The sequence below is a fragment of the Triticum aestivum genome, chromosome 6D, assembly GCF_018294505.1.
Source record: "Triticum aestivum cultivar Chinese Spring chromosome 6D, IWGSC CS RefSeq v2.1, whole genome shotgun sequence".
NCBI classification, from domain to species: Eukaryota; Viridiplantae; Streptophyta; class Magnoliopsida; order Poales; family Poaceae; genus Triticum; species Triticum aestivum.
This window is the reverse complement of record NC_057811.1, coordinates 24,760,816-24,781,156: the sequence shown is the minus strand read 5'-3', so window position 1 is coordinate 24,781,156 and position 20,341 is coordinate 24,760,816. Positions and strand designations below refer to the sequence as shown.

Sequence of the window (20,341 nt, the reverse complement as noted above, 5' to 3'; positions counted from 1 at the left end):
AGAGGATGAGGAGGAGGTCGCCGGAGAGGAGGAGGGTAGTATGGTGGAGGAGAGAAGGGAAGATGGAGTGGAGGAGAGGAGGAGATGAAGTGGAGGAGAGGTGGAGTGGAGGAGAAGAATGAAGAGGTAAGGAGGAGAGGACACGCCCAGCCATATATACGGCATAGTAATGGCGCACCGTGGGCAGGTGTGCCATTACTATTTTTTTTGATTTATTTTGAATTTTGAAGGCGGGAAGATACTAATGGCGCACCATGGGCAGGTGCGCCATTAGTAACTTTTTTTTATTTTTTTATTTATTTTGAATTTTGAAGGCGGGAAGATACTAATGGCGCACCATGGGCAGGTGCGCCATTAGTAACTTTTTTTTATTTTTTTGAATTTTTTTTAATTTTGAAGGCGGGAAGATAGTAATGGCGCACCATGGGCAGGTGCGCCATTAGTAAGTTTGATTTTTTTTGAATTTTTTTGCCTCTCCAGATATTAAAAGCCCCGTATCTTTTTTTCTGTTAGGTTTTTTGAATTAGTAGATGATTTTTCATATAAAAACTTTTTCATCCGAGTTCGTATGCAAAAGTTATGCCCATTTTTAAAAATTCTCGAGAGATTTTGCAAAAAAGTCGAAAATTCATGTTTGTAAATTTTGCTAACAACTAGACCACATATCACATGGGAATCTTATTTTCTTTTATTTTTTTGACATTTCTATCATTTTCTTTTATTTTTTTTCAAACTGAAATGGCGGTCCAGGGGGGTGCATTCGGGGGAATGTTTGGGCCAAATTACTAATGGCGCACCGTGGGATGGTGCGCCATTACTAGTTCTAGTTCAACTAGTAATGGCGCACCCCTCCCACGGTGCGCCATTAGTAGTTTAAAAAAAATTGAAACATAATTACTAATGGCGCACCGTGGGAGTGGTGCGCCATTACTAGTTGAAATAGTAATGGCGCACCATCCCATGGTGCGCCATTAGTAGTTTTGAAAAAAATTAAAGAAATTTTTTTTTACTAATGGCGCACCATGGATGTGGTGCGCCATTAGTATTTGCACACTAATGGCGCACCAACACATGGTGCGCCAATAGTATTTAGTAATGGCACACCACAGTACAGTGCGCCATTAGTGTCCATATTGGCTATAGCTGTTTTTGTAGTAGTGATGACCCGGGTGGGTGGGTTGGGTGGTGGAGAATTGGAGTCGGCCACCGCCTTTTGTGTCGTTGCAGTCCGCGGGCCGATTGCTGCAGTCCCCGGGCCGACTGCTGTAGTCCCCGGGCCGGGTTCTGAAGTCCCCGAGCCGGGTGCGACTACGGCAGTCCCCGGGCCGCTTGTCGAAGTCCCCGAGCCGCCTGCTGGGTTCCCCCAGTCGGATCCGACTGCATCAGGGGCAGGCGGTACGAAGATAGAGTCCGATTCTGGAAACGGCTTGATAGACGGTTTGAGGAGGCGCTGGAGAGAGACACCGGTTGGTATAGCTTGTCGGGTGGAGCCGATCCGTGCTAGGGCATCTGCTTGCTCGTTGTCGGCCCGTGGCACGTGGAGGAACTCGCACCCTTCAAAGTATCCGCTGATTTGCTGGACGAGGAATCGATAGCTCGCCATGTTTGCGTCCTTGGCGTCCCAGTCGCCAGATGACTGCTGGACCACCAAATCCGAGTCGCCATAACACAGGATCCGGCGTATGCCGAGCTCTTTGGCTAGCCGGAGTCCATGTATGAGCGCCTCGTACTCAGCCACATTGTTGGAGGCGGCAAAATGGATTTGCAATGTGTATCTGAGCTTGTCGCCCTTGGGAGAGGTGAGGACGATGCCGGCTCCCAAGCCGGTGCGCATCTTGGATCCGTCGAAGTGCATCCGCCAATGAGTGGAGTTGGGAGCCGGCGGTAGGTACTGGGTCTCGGCCCAGTCGACAAGGAAGTCGGCCAATGCTTGGGACTTGATGGCGGTGCGGGGCTGGTAGAAGATTGTGTAAGGAGCCAGCGCAATGGCCCACTTAGCCACCCAGCCGGATGCATCCCGGCTGCCTATGATCTCGGCAAGCGGGGCGGTGCATACGACCTTGATGGGATGCTCTTGAAAGTAGGGCTTCAGCTTCTTGCCGGCGAAGTACACTCCATAGCACATCTTCTAGTAATGTGGGTAGTTTTGCTTCGAGGTGGACAGTACTTCGCTTAAATAATATACCGGCCTCTGGACTAACTGAGCTCGGCCTTCTTCTGGGCGCTGGACCACGATGACTGTACTGACCACTCGGCTAGTCGCAGCAATGTAAAGGAGCATGGGCTCTTTCTCAGTCGGCGCTGCCAGGACAGGTGGTGTGGTCAGCATCTTCTTCAAGTCGTGGAAAGCTTGGTCTGCTTGGTCGTTCCACTCGAAGTGGGTGGACTTCTTCATGAGTCGGTACAAGGGGAGAGCCTTCTCCCCTAGCCGGCTGATAAAGCGGTTTAGGGAGGCCAGGCACCTGGTAAACTTCTGAACGTCTCACAACTTGGTAGGAATCTCCATTCTCTCAATGGCCTTGATCTTCACTGGGTTGCACTCAATGCCGCGTTCGGAGACCAAAAAGCCTAGAAGCTGGCCGGCTGGTACTCCGAACACGCATTTCTGCCGAGTTGCTTGAGGAGGCATTTTTGCATGCAACGCTGAAAAGTGGCACCGGCATTTCTCAAGCCGAATGTCATAGTCAGGTAGCAGAAAGCTCCGAATGGTGTGATGAAGGCGGTCTTCAGGCGGTCGGCTGGGTCCAACTTGATCTGGTGGTATCCTGAGTATGCATCCAAGAAACTCAACAGCTCGCATCCGGCTGTGGAGTCTATCACTTGATCAATCCGTGGTAGGGCAAACAGATCTTTGGGGCAGGCTTTGTTGAGGCTGGTGTAATCTATACACATACGCCATTTATTGTTCTTCTTCAACACCAAGACCGGGTTGGCAAGCCACTCTGGAAAAAACACCTCCATAATGAAGCCGGCGGCCAAGAGCCGGGCTATCGCTTCTCCTACGATCCTTCTTTTATCCTCCGACAGTCGGTGGAGAGGCTGCTTGACTGGTTTCGCGTCCGCTCGGACGTGTAGCTTGTGCTCGGCGAAATCCATTGGAACACCCGGCATGTCCTTTGGGGACCATGCAAAGATGTCTCGATTCTCACGGAGGAAGTCGACGAGCTCGCCTTCCTATTTACTGTCCAGGTTTGCACCAATGACAGCAAACCTCTCTGGGTTCTCCGGGTCCAGAGGTATCTTCTTCGTCTCCTTGGCCGGCTGGAAGGATCCCTGAGCATCATATTCCTTGGGGCTGGGGGACAGGGCCGGCTGCTTGCCGGCCATGGCCACAACTCGGTCCAGCATCTTCTTCTCTTCAGCAACCACGAGGGACTCGGCCAGTCGGCTGCTGGCTACAGCGCACTCGATGGACTTCTTGTAGTCTCCGGCTATAGTGATGATCCCCTTTGAACTCGGCATCTTCATCTTGAGGTAGGCATAGTGGGGCACATCCATGAACTTGGCTAGGGCAGGTCGGCCAAGCAAGGCGTGGTAAGGGCTCTCTAGATCCACTACTTCAAACCAGATCGCTTCTCGGCGAAAGTGATCCTTGTCTCCGAAGAGAACATCCATCTTGATCTTGCCGATTGGGGAACAGGACAAGCCGGGTACGATGCCATGGAACACAGTCCGGCTTGGCATGAGTTGCTTCGCCTTGAGGTTCAACTTCTTCATGGTGTCGCGGTACAGTATGTTGATGCTGCTTCCACCATCAATCAGCACGCGGGAGAAACGGGCAGCTCACCTTTCCGTCGCGAGGGTGACATCCAACACCAATGCGTAGGAGCCGGGAGACGGCATCACCTCTGGGTGATCGGCCCGGCTCCAGCTGATAGGCCTTTCGGTCCAATGCATGAACTCGGGGTTGCTGGAGGCGACCGCGTTGACTTCTTGGTGCTGTCGGTGCCGGCTGCGCTTGTCTTCAATCTGGCTCGTGAAGACGACGTAGGCGGCGTGCTCATCTGGGAACTCGTCCTGAATGGCTCCGACTGCTGGTCGAACAGCCGGCTGTTGAGGGGCTGGAGGTGGCGGGCCAGGAGGCGGAGGCGGCACCAGCCCCTCGCCCTTGGAGATCCGCGTGAGCCAGTGGCACTTCCGGGTCGTGTGGTTGGACGGCTTCGCACCGCTGTGAAACTTGCAGGGGGCATCGAGAGATTGCTCGTAGGAGAAGGCCGGCTGCCAAGCCGGCCTGCCGCCCTTCTTCTTGGGAGCGGGCCGCTCTTCGGGCTGCTCGTCTTCGACGGTGGCCACCTGCCGACTGGTGGAAGGCGGCATAGGGGCCTTGCACTTGTGGTCGTTCTGGTAGGGGCGTCGGTTGGAGTCACCAGTCGGCGTCTTGGGAGCCGGAGCGAGTACCTTTCCAGAGGCGTCCACTCGGAGTTCGGTCTTCATCGAGGAGTCGGCCGTGGCGTACTTGTCTGCTATGATCAGCAGCTCGTCGAGGATAGTCGGCTCGTCGCAGAGGAGTCAGTGCTTGAGGAGGGTGCCCTCTCGGCACCCGGCGGTGAAGTATTCTATGGCTTGAACCTTGTGCACCCCCTCGCAGGAGTTGCGGAGCTCGGCCCAACGCGTGAGGTAGTCGCGAGTCGATTCGCTGGGCCCTTGGACGCATAAGGAGAGCTGGCGGGGCTTGGGAGGCCGCTTGTATGTGTTGGTGAAGTTGCGTACGAAGACTTCCGTGAAGTCTAGCCAGCTGTTGACGCTGTAGGGCTTGAGGCTGTTCAGCCAGGTGTGTGTCGTGCCTTGAAGCATGAGAGGGACGTACTTCACGGCAACGCGCCTGTTGCCGTTTGCTATGCTGACTGCGGTAGAGTAGTCGATCAGCCAATCTTTCGGCTTCACGGAGCCGTTGTACTTTGGCGTGTCTCTGGGGAGTGAGAACCCTTTGGGGAAGGGCTCGTCGCGGATGCGGGGGCCAAAGCAAGGCGGGCCGACATCATCTTCTTCTTCTAGCGCCAGTGATCGCGCTAGGCGGTCGATCCGGTGGCGGGCATCATTCTCGTCGACTCCTTCGCGGTGGCCTAGTCGACCACCGAGAGTCGGATGCGTGACAGGCGGCGGGGTGGGATATCTCTCCCCACGAGGCGGGGGGGGGGGAGGCGGATTGCCTTGTCGTTCCACCGCTCGGGGGCGGCCTTCTACGTCGCGCTCAATGGTGATCCGAGTCTGGCTGCGGCTAGCAGCCGGCTCCTTGTCTTTCCTTGCGCGGGCGCCGCTTGCAGTCGGCGTCCGGGATGTCGCGGCGTGTTCTCAGCGTGGGGGAGGACTCTCAGCGCAGGCGCCGGCATCATGCCGTTCTGCGGCCGCGTCGATCAGCTGCTGGATGCGTCTAGTCATGTAGGGGAGCTCATCAGCCCCCAGCCCGTTCAGCTCTTCTGCGGCCGCCTGAGCGGCATGCAGGTTCTCGAGTGGCGTGGCGTAGAATGGGCGGTCTGCTCCCAGCATGCTGGCGATGGCCGCGCCGCGCTTCTTGACGAGGCCGGCTCGGCTCGGCCCGCTAGGAGGCGGCGTACCGAAGGCGGCGCGGTCGACTTCGCGTTGGTGAGCCTCAATGAGGCGTCTCATGGATGTTATCTTCTGGCCCTCCGCGATGAGGGCGAGGCGGTGTGCCTCCAGAGTCTCGGCGTCGGCGTCGGCCGGGATGGGGACGGACAAGTCGTGCAGCGCGACTTGTAGGGCGTCGTGGGCGTTCTCGCCCGAGACGGCGCCATGGCTGATGACCAGCACCTCAGTGACAGCGCTGCTGCCACTGTCGGCTCGAGGGAGAGGGTCGTCGATGATCACTACGTCGGTGGGGAAGGCGTCAAGCGATGCCGTGTCGGAGTCGACAAGCATCGGGTCGGTGGAGCCGGCCGACTCCAAGTCCACAGCAAGCTCGCTGGAGACGTGAAGCTGGTCGAGGAGGCTCTCGGGGTAGTCTGTGCTCGCGTCGGACGCGGGCTCGTCGGAGATGGGAGTCTCGCCAAGAAGTTCGGCGAGGCAGCTTGCCGCGTAGGCGTCGTCGACGCCTTGCTGCGCGTCAGGGCAAGTGCCATCGGGCGTAGCGGGCTGGCTACGCTCGCGGCGGAGGAAAAGGGTTCCCGTCCAGAACAGGTCTCCGGACGACGGTGCACCTGGCCCCACGGTGGGCGCCAAATGTCGGGTGGTAGGTGCGACATATGCCAACGGGTGGCTTATCATTGTGGGAGCCAGTAAGACATCGCCGGTGCCTGGAAACAGGATAAGGCGAAGACATGCACGCCGGCGGATCTTACCCAGGTTCCCGGCTCTCCGTGGAGATAACAACCCTAGTCCTGCTCTGCGGGGTCTCCGCATGATCACTAGATCAACACAAGTAGCTACAAGTGCTCCTTGAGCTGTTTGGCTAGGGGAAGAAGAAGGGCAAGGCTAGCTCTCCTTTTCTCTCTATGTGGTGTGTAAAACTCTATGAGATCAACCCTTTGCATGGGTGTCCCGGGGGATTTATATAGGCCTACCCCCCAGGGGTACAATGGTAATCCGGCTGGGCACGGGTCCCAGCCGTCAGTGTCTGTGCTCGCCGGCTTCTCCGCTGGCCATTGGGGCCCGCCGACTGGTGGGTCCCGCCGGCTGCCGGCCTCTTGGCCGACAGGCCGGCCCCACCGCCTGGGGGCCTTGTCGGCGGCTGGTTACTGTTGCCTTGCCCCTGATGACGAGGGCTTTGTCGAGGTGAGCGTGACTACAGTGCCGCCACCTTGCGGGCTCTCACTGTAGCCTCACCTCGTCTTGTCTCCTTAATGATGCACATGTTTCGAGGGAGGGAGGTAGCCGGCTATTGGGAGCCGGCCACGCCCCAGGCCGACTAGGGGAGGCCGGGCCGCCTTCGAGCGTCTATCTGGCTAAAGGGGCCCGCCGCCCGCGGGCCGTACTGGCGCCTGTCGTGGGTGACGTCGAGGTCAACATGGCTACAGTGCCGCGCCAGACGGGGGATGGCTGACCCGTACGACGCCCTGTGGCCATGCCTGCTCCGGGATTCGGGGGTGGTAGGCTGTACTGCGGCCGCGCACCGTCTCATCACCGTTATGTGGGTGCAGCCCTGGTGGGTGCAGTCTTGGCCGGCTTCTGGGAGTCGGCCTTCTTCATGGCCGGCTTCTGGGAGTCGGTCCTTTTGGGGCCGGTTTCCTGGAGTCGGCCATCTCGTAGCTTTCTTTGGGAAGGTTTTTGAGGCCGGGTCGCCTTCTGGTTGTCGGTCCTGGGGATAGCCGGCCAGAGAAAGGCGGCCCCATGCTGTGGATGCTTGAAGGCTCGATTGGCCTGATAATTTTTAAAAGAGCCGGGGGAGTCGGTTAGGCTACCGTGGCCATTTACTCCGATACTCACCATGCCTGAGAAGTCACCGCCTGAGAAAGCCCTGGTGACACCAAGCTTTTGCATGTCGGACGACGCCTCGAACCCGAACGTGAACTTGAACTTGGGCACCATGAACCGCCCTACCGGAACCTCCTCCACCGGCATGTGCTTCCTGATGAACTCCGGCATCGACACCGCCTTGTCGTAGAGATCAGCGAGACTGAGAGTGCCGCTGTCCGGGAGAAGGATAAGCATGTAGAATGCATCAGCTTGCCACGACGCGTCGTTCTTGTAGGGAAGCTTGAGTGCCCTGAAGCCCGGGTAGAGCGCGATGTACTGTGACCGGCCCGTCGTCATGGACGGCACGCCCACGGTGGTGTCGCCTGGGACGTGGAACGGCGCGGTGAAGACGTCGAACGGGTGAGACCACACTCCTTTGAAGTAGAGCGCGTTGGCGAGCACGACCACCGTGGTCGAGTCGACGGAGCCGGGAGGGAGGAGGTCGTGGATGAGCTGCTTCGTCGCATCCGCCACGAAGGCGTTCATGCGCAGCCTCGCCTGCTCGGCCCCCGACACGAAGTCCACGGATTCCGCCGTGGCGCCGTACCGCGACGCGCCGGTGGCCGCGAACTCTGGCCTGAGCGCCAGCCTCCGGTCGACCCACACGCCACAGGCGAAGGACGTCTGCGCCAGGCCGTTGAGCCTGCCAACGAGCTCGTTGGCCGGCGCGCGGTGCAGCTCGTCGAGCGGCGCTGACCCGAGGAACCGCAGGAGCTCCCTGCGCGTGTCGCCCCGCGCGCCGGCGGATACCATGGCGAGCGCCGCGTGGATGGACAGCGGCGAGAAGACGAAGTTGCTCCCCGTGCCGGCCGCCGCACGAAAGCCGACCTCCCTGGCGAGATGCGTCGCTGCCTTCCGCAGGGTCGGCTCCAGGACCAGGCAGCGCCGCGGTGAACAGGGTGGAGCAGAGGCGCCATGCGGCGAACAGGGCCAAGCAGAGGAGGACGACCTTCCCGAAGCGCGACATCGGAATGGCTGCACTTCGCCGTGAGTTCACGCCATCGCGGTACGACTCAGAGAGCATCCTGCTGGTGTTCATCGATCGATCAGACGTTGAAGACGATGGGGGAGGAGGACAGGAGCCGGCGGCGGCGGCGGCGTGTCCGTGCGGGTTAGGGTTAGCGGGACAATGGACTAGTGAGCTACTGGGACTGGGAGTTGGGCTGTATTTTAAATTAAATGGCCCGCGGAAATGCATGCAACATTCTAATGTTATACTTTTTTATTACAAAACGTTTTTATAAGTAAATAGTGGCTATATTACCCACGTAAATTTCATGATTGAGTTTTAATTTGCACCTGCATAATTGACAATTGGGGATGGAGCTAAATTTGTGCAACACCAGTCTATGCACTATCTTAAGCTATGCATTAATAAATTTAAATTTTATTTAAGTTTACATGTACTTCATTTTACTTGATTTATGAAATTAACAAACGGTCTTTGATTATTCGTACAGGTTTAGGAATGGGAGAAGAAAACAGCTGACTATATAATGGACATCCCCATTTTACTTGTTATGTTATATGTACTCTCATGCTGTTGTGACGCACGAGCAATTAGCTATTAATATGTAATATTAGTATGTCGGTTTTCATCTTCTGATATCACCCTTTCTGGAGCAGAAAATAGCTGGCAATCTCAGTTACAAAGCTCAACACGCACGTGACCATCTTACCGGCTCACGGGATGAGCGTGATCTCCAACCATCAGTCCTGGCTGCACCGGAGGTCCTAAATCAGTTCCCGCGGGGCGAATCGGTATGTCAGCATCAGCCTCCCCATGCTTGGGCCGCTTGTCCTGCCACTCTAAGGTCTCCTTCTCCGTGTGCGTGTACCTGAGTGTGCGGGTCTCGAAAATATCATGGACCAAAATTTGAAAACATGAATAATTTGGAAATCCCTGAACGTTTTTAAAAGAGTGAACACTTTGTTTAAAAGTCCGTGTACTTTTTGAAAAAAGTGAATACCTTTTGAAAAACACAATCAACTTTCAAAAAGGGAACACTTTTTGAACACAGACATTTTTCGAAAAAAATGATAACAAATTTTGAAACTTGAACCAAATTTTAAAATGCAAACATATTTTTAAATTTTAAAAATAGGAACAAATTTGGAAACCTGAACAAATTGGCAAGAAAAATGTTAGTGGCATCTAAAAAATGTAATGAGTTTAAAAAAAATGTACGTAATATATTCGTGTGATTCAAAAATAAAATTGTTTCGTACACTCAAAATGTTGAAAAATTTAAAAAATCTACATGATTTCAAAACATGTGTTTGTGGCATTTAAAAAAAGTGTATGCAATGTAAAAAAAATGATTGTGTAATGTAAAAAAATGATTGTGTAATGTTAAAAATATGTCATAGCAATAAAAAATTATACGTCAATGTATATTTAAAAATGTAAAAAATATTTGTGTAATTTTAAAAAATATGTCATAGCAATAAAAAAATTATACATCGGTATATTTTTAAAAATGTAAAAAATATTTGTGTAATTTTAAAAAATATGTGTTTTCATTAAGAAAATGCAAACCTATATTTGGAAGAATGTTACCATGTACTCAAAAAGTGTTGAAAACATGTATTTTTATAAAAATGTAGATAATCTATTTGAAAATGTTCAAAGTGTATAAAAAATGTTTCATGTGTGACCTAAAAATGTACATTATGTACTTAGAAATATTAGACATGTGTCAAGAAAGAAATCAATTAGAGCCGACAAAGAAACAAAAAGTAAAGGAAAAACAATACGAAGAAAATCAAGGAAGAAACACAATAAAATAAAAATGCAACGAAGAATGAAAACCAGTGAAATAACAAAGTATAACGAAGGAAAAAAGATAATTAAAGAAATACCTTTGAAAAGACAAAGGAAATAAAAGAAAAACAAAAGCAGAGCGAGCGAATACCAGGTAAACGCTCTCAAGATTTAAAATATACCTGGATTAGAGAGTTCGATGTGTCGATTTCAATATTCGAAGTTTAAGGTTTTATTTTACTTTCGTCTATATACTGGGATGTAGAGGCCGGGTATATCATCCGTCTTGAAAAAACTAAAGTAGCTGACTCGTGCACATATCAGTTAGTTACAAAGTTCAACTCGCACGTCGTCTACCACGACCATCCCACCGGCTCGCGGGACGAGCGTGACGTCCAGCCGCCGGTCCTGGCCGCATCCGAGGTCCTCAACCAGCTCCCGGAGCGCGAACCGGTACGTGAGCGTCAGCCGCCCCATGCCCCGGCCGCCGCCGTCGCCGCCGCCGTGCGGCAGGTTCTCGAAGGTCCCTGCGAACTCGGTGTCCTGCGGCCCCACCCGCGCCTCCTGGCCTTTGGGCACGTTGACGAGCACGTCGAACTTGGCGTACTCGCAGGGGTCGATGGTGACGTCCACCACCAGCACCTCCGGCGCCTTCTTGCTGCTGCCGCCGCTGGCCCGGGCCTCCTCCGGCCGCTCCACCGTCACGTACTCCTTCCGGCCCTTCTTCAGAGCCACGGGGAAGGAGAGGGCGGCGGGGACGCTTGGGCCGGCCGGTCTGTCGATGCCGGTCGCCGGCTTGGGCCGCTTGTCCAGCCACTCCAAGGTCTCCCTCTCCTCGTACGTGTACCCGAGCCTGCCGGCGTCGAGGACGTCGCGGACGCTGATGCGCACGGGCCGCCGCTTCTCGTCGTAGAAGACGAAGCTGGTGTCGCGCCAGTCGCCGGTGCCGGCGCCGACGAAGTCCTGGTTCCCGAGCGTGGTGGTCCAGAGGTGCCACATGCGGTCGACGTTGGCGTGGTGCGAGTAGAAGACGGGGTCGCGGCCGGCGGTGCCGAGCACCCCCATGTCCCCGCCCACCCAGATGTGCACGGCGGTGTGCGCGGCGTTCTCGAGTGAGCCGGGGGAGCCGGGGGTGCCCCCGGCGCAGAACTTGTTCCCGTGGAACTGCAGGGCCGTGTCGACGGCCATCTGGCGGTAGATGACGGAGAGGTTGTTCTCCTTCACGCAGGCGTCGTCGCTGCAGAGAGGAAGCTCGTTGTCCGCGCCTGGGCCCTTGTTGAGGTCCATGACGGCGGTGACGTGCGCCTGGTCGCGGTTGGCGTCATAGAGCGGTGAGGACGCGTTGTTGAATATCGGCGGCAGCATCATCCCGTCCGGCGCGTCCCAGTTCCAGTACGGCAGCGCGAAGGTGGTGTCGCCGATGAGCTCGCCGATGATCCGCTCGAAGAAGTAGATGTACATCCGGTGCCACGGAGCGAAGATAGACGAGAAGTGCACGTCGAAGTCGATCTCCGGCGTGCCGCCGCCGCCCCCGGCTGTTCTTGAGGCCGCGGCGGCCACCGCGGTGACCTTGTAGTGGAAGTTGCAGTAGGCCTCGTGGATGGCGGCCTGGCTCTTGAAGCTGCGCGGATCGCCGGAGGCGTCCAGATCCCTCATCATGCGGACGCCGGCCTCGTATTTCCTCACGTACTCCTTGTCCGCGGCGACGAGGTGGGCCGGCCGGCGCACGCGCAAGGGGCCGTTCGGTGGCGGCAGAGCGCTGAAGTCGACGACGTCCTCGGGGCGGTACACGCCGGGGCAGTTGAAGCCGTCGGCCGAGACGCACCTGATGACCTGGTCCGTGACAGGCACGGTGACGCACGTGGCCGGCACGGCGTCGTCCGCGGCCAGCGCGAGTCCTCCGAGGTTGATGGCGCCGGCGGCTCCCACCCCGGTGAGGCCGAGGAGCACGTCCCGGCGGTCGAGCCGACGACTCACCGCCAGGTCGTCATCCCCGGCACCACCCGCCGTGGCTTTGCAATGGCACGACAAGCGAGTGCGGCGGCCCTGTTTGCCCCTGGCTACGGGCTTGCTTGGAGGATGGCATGCAGAGGCGGCGGCCGTGAAAGGCAAGACGATGAAGCTAGAGCTCGCCATGCCTGCCGCGGACACGAATGGGGAACCGTGGCGGATGAACTTGCCATAAAAAAGGAGATCAAGATGGAAATGTCACGTGTACAAAGTAGGCAGCAGATGCCAGCCAGTGTGCAACGAACAAGGGCATGAGACAAGACCTACGCCGGTAGCGTCGACGTCGGGCAGATCTTCCGAACACGTACGCCGGCCGGTAGTGTCGGCATGAACCAACTGAGACATGCACGTGATGGTGTTTTTTTTTCGCTGCAAAGTCAGGGCAAACTAAGACATGCCATTTCCTGCAAAACCAAGATTCTTTTGCAAGGAAGAGACGTCCACGTTCGACGACCAGCACGCCAGCTACTTGCTCGCACCAAACTAACGGTCCAAGCAGTAACCGCGTTCCACGGTCCATACGTTACGTACGTACGTGTGTGGCCACTGGCCATGCATCGACACGCGCCTTCGTGCGTGCACTCCTACAAATATCGACGGTGAACTGCGTCGCAATCGTGCACTAGCATTACTATAGACTGCCCGTCCGTTGCCACGGGCCAACAAATAAACCGTCACCCATTACACACAATGTTCAACCACAACACAAATGCAGGCATCTTCTCTCTCTTACAAACACCACACACTCCTATAACTGCTCTTTTCCTCTGAAATTATCATACATCACCTCACCTTCTCTGTCTATACATCATTCATCCTCTCAATCCATCACCTTGTCAATTGTTTTGTTGTCTAGAACGATACAAAAAACCCCGACCATGTCACCTTCTTGATCTGTTCCTGATCCAAGAAAGCTAAATCTGGCTAAATGCCCTTCCATTGCTATGGAACAGCAAACTTATTTCTGGGAACATATATCAAAATATAATTATATGCAATGTGTACATCACATGCTTAGCACTATGTTGTGACAAATAGTTCTTGTCAATCTTTCGCTTTCCTCTAAATATGTTTCTCCACCAACCATGCATTTCAGCAAAACATCTACTTTCACGTGCTCCTTGTCCGTGCGTTGCAACGGTGCATAATACCCTAATCATGTCAAACATATACCATGATTACTACTTTTTCCTTACTATCTCCACTCCCCAATCCAAGCATGCTGCCATTAATGGCACATCTGACTCACAATCCCTCAACCCTGTCACACCCACACTTCAAAATTATAATCATCGTGTCAACGCAAGACAAATTATAATCATTGTACTAATTTTAGATAGATTCACTTATATTCAGATTTTAGTCAACAAAACAAATTATTTACATAGCATCTATATAGGAGTGGAACAGGAGTTTGACCACCAAATAAACGACATTAGTAGTGCAATACATGAAGCGTTGTGCAGCTCATCAAGAATGGTTATAACAAACGCCAACAATTTTAAATGAGATCATCTGGGTTAAGAACCAAAAGTATGTATTGGCACCATGCTTCTCTTCCCAAACGCTCGGCAGATCTTCCAATGATTAACACAGTGTTGATGCCATCTGATTAAGTCTGATTCAGTCTTAACTCTCCAATGTCAGAACCGACCGGATTGGAGCCACCTCAGATTCGGTGCTACACATAACCCGCATTACATCTATGCTTCGGTAAATACACTTGCTAATCACGTCAATACGAAAGCACAGCGAGGTTCCTAAGCACTTAAGAACTTCGAATACCTTGCCCAGTGAGACCTTGCATATCCAGCAATGACATCACCGGGATTGAACCATTTGGCAATGACAAATTGCTGGACTAAAGCACGCCCATCCTCACCCCATCATTCCCATCCACACTCAGCATCAAGTTCTGACTACCAACGTTGACATGTATGCATCATACTCGACCCTCCTATCGGCTCACTCCATGGCCCCGAACTCACCCATAGCCTAAATAACTTCTGATGTGGCATCGCGCCCAACCTCAATCTTCGGTGACCTTCCTCGGTTGGTTTGCCATCAGCTCCTCTTTCTTATCCTCATCAACAAATCATGTAATCTATACAAATATAACTTCAGGTCAAAGGCTCCATCAGCTCATTACAGCTATCGAAAGTCACCTCACTGTTCCCTGCAAACCATTATGTTTAAATATTAGAAAACAAATACAAATGATTTGAATTATAAAAAGCAAGGCATCAAACCTCTTTAGAGAAAGGCTATTATTTATTTCTCAAGTTAGGTACTAAAACTACACAGGAGCGTATAACTACTACTTATTCTGAATACAAATATTGTAGTAAACAACGAATTAAATTATTGTTACCATTCTCTACATTTATCTTCTAGAGCACAAATTTATGTATTCAAGACACATACATTTGCAAGTGTTTTTTACTACTAACACCAACGTTGAGCTAAAATAGACCTAGCATAAAATCTGAGATTGGCATATAGCACAAGAAAGAACTAAAATAGTCCACTCTGTACCATGAATATGTACTCTACAGTCACTAGTAGAAAACAGGGCTTAGGTCACAGGGCAGTTTTCACATTAGCCCCGGTTCAGTCACGAACCGGGACCCATGGGGGCATTCGTCCCGGTTCGTGAGCCCAGGGGGCCGGCCGGGGCCTCGTGGGCATTGGTCCCGGTTCGTATGGAACCATTTGTCCCGGTTCGAGCCACGAACCGGGACTAATGGTCCTAGCTCCTGGCCCACAACCATTGGTCCCGGTTCTTGGCATGAACCGGGACAGAAGGCCAGGATTTAGTACCGGTTCATGCCACGAACCGGGACCAATGAGGTGCTCTGTTTTTCTCTGGCCGGCGAGGGGAGGGCTTTCTGGTGCTCTAGCTCACCTCCTATGCACATGAGGTGTTCGATGAAATGCCCGAGCCACACTAGTTAAGCTTTGTCCTCTCGAAGCTCGACCTCAAAGCTCCATTTTCCTCGAGATTTGTCTAGGTTTAGCGGCCCGTCACGTCCCATTCCCGTCTTCACCGCCGTCGACCGCCCGCGCCGATCTCGTCGCCGGCACCACCGTGGTGAGCCTCTTGTTCTTATCTTCTTTTTAAAAGAAAAAAATTCTTACTTTAGATAGATACTTGTCTAGTTTTCTTACTATTTTATTCCTTCTTATTACATAGTGCGATGGTTTTGGTATCCGCCCCGTCGGCCCTCGTCCTGTCTATGATTCGGATGTGGTATATATTATCTTTTTATAACTATTTGATTCATTTATTGTTTATGACAAATATGCCGACCAGCGTGACATAGATTTTATTTATCTAGGAGGTGGTTGAACCGGAAATTCTAACCGACCCTATTGTCGAGAGGTTAAATTTAGTTGAAGAAGAAAACAATTACTTGAAGGAAAAAATTAAAAAAATTGAGGAGGAGAAGATGATATTGGAGTTGCATGTTGCGGATGTCGTCGATGATCACAAGATCAAGATGGATGCAATGCGCTTGAAGATAAGAAAGATTAGAAAATATGCCATTCATACCGAGGCTTGGTATCATTATGCCGTTGGATCAATTGTTACCTTGGTTGCGATTATGATCGCATTTGTTTTCGCATTGAAATGTTTTACATAGTTTCAATGTATGGTTTAATTAATTAGATGCTCTGGAGAGCTATATATATGTTGTTAGATGAGAACTATGTATGTACTTTGGTTCTAATGTGATGATGAACTTCTATTAATTTGGTCACTTAATTATCTATTCAGGATGTTCTGTAATGGTTTTTGACACACTTAATTATATATAATGCACGCAGATGAACCAGCAATGGATGCACGGTGACAGACACACCTCCGAGTACATTAAGGGCGTGCATGATTTTCTCGAAGTGGCTGAGGCAAACAAGCAGAATGGTTTTATGTGTTGTCCATGCCCTACATGTGGGAATACGAAGTCTTACTCTGACCGAAAAATCCTTCACGCCCACCTGCTTTACAAGGGTTTCATGCCACACTATAATGTTTGGACGAGGCACGGAGAAATGGGGGTTATGATGGAAGACGGCGAAGAAGAAGAGGACGATGATAACTATGTGCCCCCTGAATACGGTGATGCTGCAACGGGGGAAGCTGCTGAAGATCAAGAGGAACCAGACGATGTGCCCAATGATGCTGCAAGGGGGGAAGCTGCTGAAGATCAAGAGGAACCAGTGCCCGATGATGATGATCTCCGCCGGGTCATAGTCGATGCAAGGACGCAATGCGAAAGTCAAAAGGAGAAGCTGAAGTTCGATCGCATGTTAGAGGATCACAAAAAAGGGTTGTACCCCAATTGCGAAGATGGCAACACAAAGCTCGGTACCGTACTGGAATTGCTGCAGTGGAAGGCAGAGAATGCTGTGCCTGACAAAGGATTTGAGAAGCTATTGAAAATATTGAAGAAGAAGCTTCCAAAGAATAACGAATTGCCCGACAGTACATACGCAGCAAAGAAGGTCGTATGCCCTCTAGGATTGGAGGTGCAGAAGATACATGCATGCCCTAATGACTGCATCCTCTACCGCGGTGCGTACAAGGATCTGAATGCATGCCCGGTATGCGGTGCATTGCGATATAAGATTAGACGAGATGGCCCTGGTGATGTTGACGGCGAGCCCCCCAGGAAGAGGGTTCCTGCGAAGGTGATGTGGTATGCTCCTATAATACCACGGTTGAAACGTCTGTTCAGAAACGAAGAGCATGCCAAGTTGATGCGATGGCACAGTGAGGACCGTAAGAAAGACGGGAAGTTGAGAGTACCCGCTGACGGGTCGCAGTGGAGAAAAATTGAGAGAAAGTACTGGGCTGAGTTTGCAGCTGACCCAAGGAACGTATGGTTTGGTTTAAGCGCGGATGTCATTAATCCTTTCGGGGAGCAGAGCAGCAATCACAGCACCTGGCCCGTGACTCTATGTATGTATAACCTTCCTCCTTGGATGTGCATGAAGCGGAAGTTCATTATGATGCCAGTTCTCATCCAAGGCCCTAAGCAACCCGGCAACGACATTGATGTGTACCTAAGGCCATTAGTTGAAGAACTTTTACAGCTGTGGAATGGAAACAGTGTACGTACGTGGGATGAGCAGAAAAGGAGGAATTTAACCTGCACGCGTTGCTGTTTGTAACCATCAACGATTGGCCCGCTCTCAGTAACCTTTCAGGACAGACAAACAAGGGATACCATGCATGCACGCACTGTTTAGATGACACTGAAAGTATATACCTGGACAAAAGCAGGAAGAATGTGTACCTGGGCCATCGTCGATTTCTTCCGACCAACCATCAATGTCGAAAGAAAGGCAAGCATTTCAAAGGCGAGGCAGATCACCGGAAGAAGCCCGCCATGCGTACCGGTGATCACGTACTTGCTATGGTCAATGATTTACACGTAATCTTTGGAAAGGGTCCCGGCGGACTAGCTGTTCCGAATGACGCTGAGGGACACGCACCCATGTGGAAGAAGAAATCTATATTTTGGGACCTACCCTACTGGAAAGAGCTAGAGGTCCGCTCTTCAATCGACGTGATGCACGTGACGAAGAACCTTTGCGTGAACCTGCTAGGCTTCTTGGGCGTGTATGGGAAGACAAAAGATACACCTAAGGCACGGGAGGACCTGCAACGTTTGCACGAAAAAGACGGTATGCCTCCGAAGCAGTATGAAGGTCCTGCGAGCTACGCTCTTACGAAAGAAGAGAAAGAAATCTTCTTTGAATGCCTGCTCAGTATGAAGGTCCCGACTGGCTTCTCGTCGAATTTAAAGGGAATAATAAATATGCCAGAGAAAAAGTTCCAGAGCCTAAAGTCTCATGACTGCCACGTGATTATGACGCAACTGCTTCCGGTTGCATTGAGGGGGCTTCTACCGGAAAACGTCCGATTAGCCATTGTGAAGCTATGTGCATTCCTCAATGCAATCTCTCAGAAGGTGATCGATCCAGAAATCATACCAAGGCTAAGGAGTGATGTGGCGCAATGTCTTGTCAGTTTCGAGCTGGTGTTCCCACCATCCTTCTTCAATATCATGACGCACGTCCTAGTTCATCTAGTCGACGAGATTGTCATTCTGGGGCCCGTATTTCTACACAATATGTTCCCCTTTGAGAGGTTCATGGGAGTCCTAAAGAAATATGTCCGTAACCGCGCTAGGCCAGAAGGAAGCATCTCCATGGGCCATCAAACAGAGGATGTCATTGGGTTTTGTGTTGACTTCATTCCTGGCCTTAAGAAGATAGGTCTCCCTAAATCGCGGTATGAGGGGAGACTGACTGGAAAAGGCACGCTTGGAGGGGGGAACTCAATAATATGCAGGGACGGATATTCTTGGTCTGAAGCATACTACACAGTTCTACAGAATTCTACCTTGGTGACCCCGTATGTCGATGAACACAAGAACAGTCTGCGCTCCAAACACCCGGAGCAGTGTGACGACTGGATTACATGTGAACACATCAGGACTTTCAGCAGTTGGTTGGAAACACGTCTCAGAGGTGACACCACTGTTTGTGATGAGTTGTACTCGTTGTCCAGGGGACCATCTTCGACTTGGTTGGAAACACGTCTCAGAGGTGACACCACTGTTTGTGATGAGTTGTACTCGTTGTCCAGGGGACCATCTTCGACTGTATTGACTTACAAAGGATACGAGATAAAAGGGAACATATTTTACACGATCGCCCAAGATCAAAAGAGCACCAACCAAAAAAGCGGTGTCCGCTTTGATGCAGCAACCGAGAGGGGAAAGGACACATATTATGGTTACATAATGGACATATGGGAACTTGACTACGAACATGATTTTAAGGTCCCTTTGTTTAAGTGCAAATGGGTCAATCTATCAGGAGGCGGGGTACAGGTAGACCCATAGTACGGAATGACAACAGTGGATCTGAACAATCTTGGGTACACTGACGAACCGTTCGTCCTAGCCAATGATGTGGCACAGGTTATCTATGTGAAGGACATGTCTACCAGACCGAGGGAAAGAAAAGATAAGGAAGCGAATACATCATACGATGAGCCAAAGCGGCACATAGTTCTTTCAGGAAAAAGGGACATTGTGGGAGTGGAGGGCAAGACATACATGTCTGAAGATTATGAAAAGTTTCATGAAATTCCTCCCTTCAAAGTCAAGGCTGACCCAAGCATCCTGATAAACGATGAAGATTATCCATGGTTACGGCGCAATAAGCAAATGACACAAGCGAAGAAAAAGTGAAGACTTTCTCCCGCAACTATTATGATGATACCATGCCAACTTTGTAATAGACGAGTATGATACCAATGTCCGTTTTGTACAAGAAGTGCATCTAGTTTTTGCCGTAACCCTCTCAACTTTCTTGCACATGCTATGTGGATGAAATGATGATACCATGCCAACTTTCAACCTTTTCAGAGTTCATTTGAAATGCTTTATAAGCCCTGAGTGCAGAGAGGTTAGGCCCGTAAGCCTGCTTTAGAGAGGAGCTCGACAGCTCAGGCGCACCGCACCTTATAAACAGGTGCGACTCTCTCTTAGCTAGCGAGGTGGGACTAAACTCACCACCACGCCGCTGTGCAAGGCCATTGGTCCCGGTTGGTGGCACGAACCGGGACCAATTCCACCCTTTGGTCCCTGTTGGTGCCACGAACCGGTACTAATGAGGCTGTGGCCCCACGAGCACCTTTAGTACCTGTTCGTGGCACGAACCGGTACTAGAGTTTCTTACTAGCTAAGCAGCTTTTTAGTCCCACCTCGCTAGCTGAGAGGCACTAGGAGCGGTTTATAAGCCCTAAGTGCAGAGACGATGAAGAAGAGGCGCAATGCTCACGTTGCTTAGCTTCAAGCCTTGAGGAATAAGGTAGACTGCATCGAGCTATGTGCAGTGCAGTCTACACTATTCCGAAAGGCTTGAAGCAAATCAACGCACATTGCGCCTCTTTTTTATTTTTAATCATTAAAAGCAAAAAGAATTTTCATAAAGAACTTTTTTTGATAGAAACTTTAATAGCAGAAAGAATTATCGTAAAGTAAAATAAATAAGTAATTAGAAACAAAATAAAATAAAATAAATAAGTTTTTTGTTGTAAGTAGAAACAAAACAAAATAAATATAGCAAAAAAGAAAA

At 51.5% G+C, this 20,341-nt stretch overlaps 1 protein-coding gene and 1 pseudogene across 1 annotated transcript; both read right to left on the bottom strand.

The window, feature by feature from the left end:
- The window catches only part of LOC123142355 (putative serpin-Z12), a 17,279-nt pseudogene extending 8,902 nt beyond the window's left edge, over positions 1 to 8,377 (bottom strand).
- A 2,083-nt stretch (positions 8,378 to 10,460) lies between these two features.
- LOC123143190 (polyphenol oxidase I, chloroplastic) lies at positions 10,461 to 12,139 on the bottom strand (the record flags this gene model as incomplete). The annotated part of the gene is given in 1 exon segment (XM_044562032.1): positions 10,461 to 12,139. A coding segment is annotated over 1 exon segment (1,641 nt), but the record flags the coding sequence as incomplete, so codon positions are not given.
- Positions 12,140 to 20,341: the final 8,202 nt, after the last annotated feature.